The sequence below is a fragment of the Trifolium pratense genome, linkage group LG2 (assembly GCF_020283565.1).
Source record: "Trifolium pratense cultivar HEN17-A07 linkage group LG2, ARS_RC_1.1, whole genome shotgun sequence".
Taxonomy (NCBI): Eukaryota; Viridiplantae; Streptophyta; class Magnoliopsida; order Fabales; family Fabaceae; genus Trifolium; species Trifolium pratense.
Window position 1 is genome coordinate 23690133 of NC_060060.1, and position 7349 is coordinate 23697481.

The window sequence follows — 7349 nt, forward strand, 5'->3', positions numbered from 1 at the left end:
CTACAACAACACTTTTTTGACAGTTTAAGGTTTTCAGCAACACTTTTTGACAACTTTTCCTTGTTTTTTCCAACATAATTCAACTCTTCAACAGGGCCGGCCCAACATATGTTGAGGCCTAAAGCGAAAAATTAAATGAGGCCTTTTAGAAATGATTAAAAAAAAAGTTTGCCAAAAAAAATAAAAAAAATGATAAAAAAAAAATATTAATCCTTTTATACAATAATAGTTGTCACACCTCGGCTAAAACAATTGTTTTAACAATTGTTTTATTTCTAATATTATTTTTAATTACTTTTTTCAAGTTTTCAAAAAATAGTGGGATTGGTCCCTTTGATTAGTCGATCCTAGGGCCGGATATCAAGTTTTAAAAAAAAAAAGAAAAGAAGTTATAGGTAATTTTGTAAAAAATAGTTTTTTTTGATAATTTTTTGTAAAATATAATTTAATCACTTATGAATAATTATAATAAATAATAAATCATCAGGTCAAAAAATTAACTTTGTTAGTGAATTAATTATATTGGTGTACTCACCAAGAAAGCAATTACGGTGGTGGTGGTGTGTTATTATTCAAACATTGGAAAATGAGGCTTATTAATAATTTTTGGAAAAATAAATTGAAAATGCAACAGTTAAGTTTCGATCCTGTGACCAAGAGCTAAAAAATGCAAGGCCTTCAGCCGCTGCGCTATTACTAAAATACTGTCAACAATTAGGAACAAATATCTCTATATTAAAAATTGAGGTCTATTTCCCCAACAAAAAAAAAAACAATTGAGGCCTATTTCTTGGCCCAAATTTTGGGGGCCTAAAGCCCTAACTTCACTTGCTTTGGGCTTGGGCCGGCCCTGCTCTTCAAAACCATGAATTTCACTTATTCTAAGCTTAAAAACTCATTAAAAGGTCCCCAAACTTCCTTGAATTATGTCACTTTTGGTGTGTAATAACGGAGTTATTAATTATTATGAATAAAAATAAAATAAATCCAAATAAAAAAATTGAATAGTTGGCTATTTCTTTCTTTTCATTAACATGATCTCCACATGATTAAGTACATTATTATACTTGGCCATTTTCTGTAAATCCGGATCCATATATTATCCAACACGTAGCATACAATTAATGTATGGATATTGAACGTGCGTGTGTATATATGAACGTGTATGGAAGCATCCATGCCTTGGAAGCATCAAGCATCGATGCCGATTAGAACTGTTCATCGATTAGAGACATTATATATAGATATTGAGATTTGAACCGTGATCCTCACTTATTCATCTTTTTTGTTTTTGACGATATTTATTTATTCATCTTAAAAAGATAAAATTTTATATATTAGAGTATTAGACTATATGACAAAAAATGAAACTTGTGATCTCTCAATTCAACTAAAGTCTAAAACTACACAACACTTGTTTCGTTTATGATTTTTGTGGTCCTGTTCCATTTTTTTGGGTACAACTGGTCCAATATTTAACTAGAAGGAAAGTTTCAATTGTTTTTCACATGTTTCATAATTTTCTATGTCGTATTATTTTAGATAAAGAAGAGTAACGAACTTGCATGAGACCTTATTAAGTAATGTCAAAAGTGAAACATGCAAGATCATTGTTGAGTATGACGTGAAATCTCTGTAATAAGAAAGTCAGAAAATCCTGGTTGCATTTTACTGCTTGCGCGAGGCACAATAGGAGTTACATGAGGCGCAAATTGTTTCAGCAATTCTTGGGTTCGTCACTGCCTGCTGCGCAAGGCGCAGGGCAGGCTGCGTGAGGCGCAGGTGCGTGGCTGTATGTGCTGTTTTGTAGATAATTTATTAGAAAATGAAAGGTGCACAATATTATGCGTACAGTTTTAAATCTGTCAAAAATTGAATGGCGCGACGTGCTCGCTTCTGACTTAATTAACTAGAGTGTAGAGATTCTGAATTCAAATTCTGTCATAAAAATGCATTCAATGTTTAAATCTCTTGAGAAAATATTTTGCCATATATTTTTGCCACCCGATTCGAAAAATTAGTCGCTACAATTATGAATAGAGGATAGATATCCTATTCACATGAGATGAAGTGAAAGAAAGACAAATGAAGAAGGCATACACATATGCATCACACGCCAAAGGGTCCCTAAAATTGACTTCCTTGTACGCAAGAACATCATAAAGCTCAAGAGTCAAGATGAACAACAGAATTAATATAAAATTAGACTTTACGTCTTCAATATGACAACATTGCAACAAAGCGTCTAAATCAACCTAATATAATTCCTTACGTTGCTTACTAAAGTCTAAATCCATGTTACTAATATTTGGTAATTAAGATTTCAAAAAATAAATCAAAGCTGCTAGCCTTGCCACGTTGATGCAGCAGATCAAATAAGAATATGAGTATCATATTACGAATATGCGATTATTGGTACGTTAGTTGAGTTACAAATTTACAATACAATGTTGACCTTGATGTCTTTAATTGAGTCACATAAAAAAAATTAAATAACTCTATTTATTAAGATTTTTTAATCAAATATTGTATTTTTTAAGATTTTTTTGGTTAGTCTAGTCACTACAAGAAAAACTGGATTTATTGGCAGAAATTATCCCTCACTAAGTGCCATTTTCCGCCAGTAAGTGTTAATTTAGTGGCAGAACAGGTCTGCCACTAAAACGCTCGCCAGTAAATTTTGTGGCAGAAATATCTGCCAGTAAATCCGTTAGAATGTGTGTGTCAGGAAGGCTGCAGATTGCTGGATGTAGTGGCGGAAATATCCGCCAGTATGTGGGTGTCAGTAAAACAGATTTAGTGGCGAACGATTCTGCCACAAAGTCAGTCAATGGATTTTTAATATTTTGTGGCGAAATAATCCGCCAGTTAATCGGTCACAGTTTATAAAAGAAAAAACAAATAAAATTAATGTTGTGGCTGAATATTCCGCCACTAAATGAGCAGTTTTAAAAAATATATTAATTACGTTTTACTTCATTATAATAATTATATTTCTATATCCCACATTTTATAAATATATTAATTAAAAACAAAAATTTAAATTCAACATAAAAATAATTAAAAATATTACATATTTAAATAAATATCATACCACATAAAATATAATTTTGTTTTTTGATAAATACATAAAAATATAAAACTAATATCTAATAGAATAAGAACCAAATTTTGTTCCACCAACAAGGCAACAAAATAGGAACTAAAATACCAGCAACAAAAAAGTAGTGCACACAACAAGCATATAAGAAAAGCCTCAACACCAAAAAAATATAGCAGCAACCTCATTGTGATAATCTCCTTTGGACAATTAATTCAATATCATCCCTTGCTTCAGCTCGGAGCCGCGACCTCATTGTGTCCATATGAGATTGGAGTTGAGATGCAACTTCAGCTTGAACCCGAGCATCATTGTCAGCTTTGAGTCGACGTTCCATCTCTTCAAAATCAACAGCTGCATTAGATCGAGCGAAAGAACTACTCGAGCTAAAAGTGGAGCTAGGATCAAGTCTATATCCCATCGGGGTCCTTATGACCAATGAAGATGCATTGCCTTGCCCCCTAAGATGATTTCTTTGCATCCCGCCAGCAACCTCGACAAATTGATCCAGCATTATTGTATCTCTAACCTCCTCAGGAGTCCGCTCACTAGGTGGAACAGCATTTTGTTGAGCATTAAAAGCTTCCTCGAATTCATCCATCTCCCTCTACAAAAAGAAAAGGTGGGGAAACATAAAATAGCAGCAGGCCAAAACAGAAGCAGAAAAAAAAAAGATATGCAATTATAGCAGCAGGCCAAAACAGAAGAGGGAAAAAAAAAGAGAAAGATATACAAGCCTGCAGACCTTGCTAATACTAATAGTTATACTCCTTTCCAGAATAGTTGGCCTGCTCTTAAGTATCTCAGCCACCAAATTACACTCTAAATTAATGTATTTTGCTTTTATTTGTGTAAATGGTATCTCTGCTGTAAGGTTCAGACAACAGCTCTATAAATACAGTTCAGTGTACACAACTTTCAATCAATGAAACATTTTTCAGATTCAGCTATGTTCGTTCTATTTCTCTTTCAAATAGACTCTTAACAGTAGAAAAGATCATAATATTGGTGTTATGTTATTTCAACTTTTACATCACTAATTAGAGATTGAATTCAGAAAATGATAAGAAAAAATCACTTTTAAAATGACCCAAATACAGTTCGGTCAAAATAGGTTTTTTAATTCTGCAAGTTAAGTTTAGAGAACGAGATAAAACTCAAAAAAACCCTGCGTGATACTGCATAGTGAGATTCAACAACATTATCTATTACAGTCTCGTGTATTGACTAAATGATTTAGCACAAGGCTTATTTATGTTTAGATGTTGAATAGACAACACAAAAGCATACAATCAGGTTTTATGTGACAAACAGTAGGAGGAAACACATACTGACTACTAAGGCAATAATATTTGCAAGTCCAACCTAATAGTACTTAATAATATTTTATGGAACCATACCTAGACCAACATTAATCAAGAAATATCGGCGAATTAAACATTCTCCTTTTTTCTATTTAATATAGTAAACAAAGAAACTTACACATACCTGTACTCGTGCCGCTTCTACTGTATCCCATGACCCGTCAGGTTTTTTATGGAAGTACTCGTCCACGTCTAGGTGGGTCTGATCTATGCCCACCTAAATCTCCACCACCACCAGGCGGAGGTAAGGGTGGCTCTCCTGATCCAGCTAAAGACGTCATGCGTACCTACACAACATACAGCAGCTCAATAATTATTGTTTGCATGCTTTTTATATAACTAATTATTGTGGATTTAGAACCATAAAAAAAGGATAACAACAAAGATAACAACATAGGTGCTACGAACAGAGAAAAAAAACATAAAATCAGTGGCAAATACAAGTACAATAGAACAATTTTATACAACAGCATCAACGTTAAGAGGACATTTGTAACATAAATTTAACATTCATTTTCATATATTTATCTATTTTATTTTTAGAGCATTCATTCATTTGGGAAATAGAAAGAAAAAAAACAGTCAAACAGATCAGAAAAAATAAAAATAAAAACGAGACACACAGAGAGAGAGAGAGAGAGAGAGAGAGAGAGAGAAATCAACTGGTGAGAAAGCAACTGGTTAGAGTATTTTTACAACATTCATTCATTCAGGAAATTAAAAAAAAAACACTTATTTATGCGTGAAATCAAACAGATAAGAAACAATAAAAAAAAATAAAAAAAAACAAAACGAGACAAAGAGAGAGAGAGAGAGAGCAACCGACTTAGAGAGAGAGGGGGAGAGGTCCGGCGGTGGTTCTAGCTATGGTGGAGGTGTTAGTGTTGATTTGATGGAATGAGTTCTGTTTGTTTTGGATGAAAAAATGGGTTCTATTTGTGAAAGAGATGGTGATGAAGGTGGAGGTAGTTTTTTTATGGTGGTTAAAGAGACGGTGGAGGAGGTAATCGCAGCAGCAGACGGTGGCGGAGGTAATCGCAGCAGCAGCTACAAGTTCCTTCCTTTTCTGGCGCCTCCTTTTCTTTCTCTACTTTGTCTGTTAAGTGTTAACCTTTTGCCTCCCCTTTACTTTTTGATTTGGATAGATTAGGGTTTGGTTTATGTTTTAATTAAAAATAAAACAATAAAATCTAAAAAAAAGGGTGGGTGGGGAACCGAACGGTGCAGCAAATTTTTTTTTTTTATTATTATTATTATATATTTTTTGTTTGTTATATAAGTAGTAGTAATAGTAATAATAATAATAATAATAATAATAATAATAATAATAATATTAATAATAATAATAATAATAATAATAATAATAATAATAATAATAATAATGACCCTTACTAAAATCTATACTAATAGTAATAACTAGTATAACTTACCCGGGCGATACGAAAAATATGGATTATTAAAATTTTAATATTGTGATTTTTTTAATTATTTGTAAAATTAATTTTATATTTAATGTAATAGTTTATTTAAAGGGGCTGCTAATTTAGACCCAGTTGGGTCTAAATTAGCAAAGTGCACCTTTTCAGTTGGACCAAAATACCCATGCTTTTTAATTAATTAACCAAATTACCATCAACGGACGCGGATCCAGTGTTGCGCGCGTACCGCAGGACCATGGTTACAGGCCGTTAATTTCCATCAGACAACCAAGATCTAATCTCATCAAGACTGTCTGATCAATCAGACAGCCCAGATCATCCGAATCCATCATATTCCAGCGCGTGCACCACACTGGATTACACCTTGGAGAGAGAAGAATCTACTTTTTAAAAGCAGGACACGTGTCGCTGTCTGATTGGCTGTGCGTGATTTTTTTTCATTTAATACTTTAAACTCAATTATTTCATTGTAAATTAATTTTTTATTTTTTTTTTATACCAAAATTCATAATTTTTTTTCTCTACAAATAGAGACTTGGTTCGTTTGATTTGGACACAGAAAAAAAAAACCCAATTTTTTACTACCTTAATCTCATTTTTCACTACCTTACATCAACTCACTGAAACCATTCTACCAGGAAAATGGTTTCAGACTACAAATCTCTGAAACCATTCTACCAGCTAAATGGTTTCAGAAGCAAATAACTAAGAATCAACTTACTGAAACCATTCTACCAGCAAAATGGTTTCAAAAGCAAACACAATTAATAAATTACTCACTGAAACCATTCTACCATTAAAATAGTTTCAGAGTACAACTATGTGCAACCATTCTACAAGCTAAATGGTTTCAGAAGCAAATAACTAATAATCAACTTACTGAAACCATTCTACCAGCAAAATGGTTTTAGATTACAACTCTCTGAAACCATTGTACCAGATAAATGGTTTCAGAAGCAAACACAATTAATAAATTACTCATTGAAACTATTCTACCAGTAAAATGGTTTCATAATACAACTATGTGCAACCATTCTGCCAGTAAAATGGTTTCAGAAGCAAACATTAGTTTTTAATTACCGTTTTATCTCATTTAATTAACTAAAAATAGTTTCAGGTATCCAAAAATTTCATAAAATATACCAAAAGTTCCAGAATATTATCTACTATTTTCCTGGTATAATGATTTCAGTGAGTTGGTTGAGTGGTGCGTGTTAAATTACAACACACAAGTAACGTATTTAGTAGACAAAAAATGAGATTAAGGTAGTGAAAAATTGCATTTTTTTTTCGGTGTCCAAATCAAACGAACCAAGTCTCTATTTGTAGAAAAAAAAAATTATGAATTTTGGTATAAAAAAAAATTAAAAAATTAATTTACAGCGAAATAATTGAGTTCAAACTATTAAATGAACAAAAATCACGTCCAGCCAACCATTGTGTGAC

General features: G+C 32.4%; 1 protein-coding gene across 3 annotated transcripts; it reads right to left on the reverse strand.

Moving 5' to 3' along the window:
* Positions 1-3076: 3076 nt before the first annotated feature.
* Positions 3077-5624, reverse strand: LOC123905025. Of its 3 annotated transcripts, none has more exons than XM_045954638.1 (3): positions 5291-5624; positions 4589-4751; positions 3077-3707 (listed from the first exon to the last, which is right to left on the reverse strand). In XM_045954638.1, exon 3 carries the CDS (start codon positions 3699-3701, stop codon positions 3285-3287), a length of 417 nt encoding a protein of 138 aa, XP_045810594.1. In that variant the 5' UTR covers positions 3702-3707; positions 4589-4751; positions 5291-5624; the 3' UTR covers positions 3077-3284. The 3 variants fall into 3 exon arrangements, with proteins under 3 accessions (XP_045810594.1, XP_045810592.1, XP_045810593.1); XM_045954636.1 differs by having other exon boundaries at positions 5287-5612; XM_045954637.1 differs by lacking the exon at positions 5291-5624 and adding an exon at positions 5128-5237.
* Between the last annotated feature and the right edge of the window lie 1725 nt (positions 5625-7349).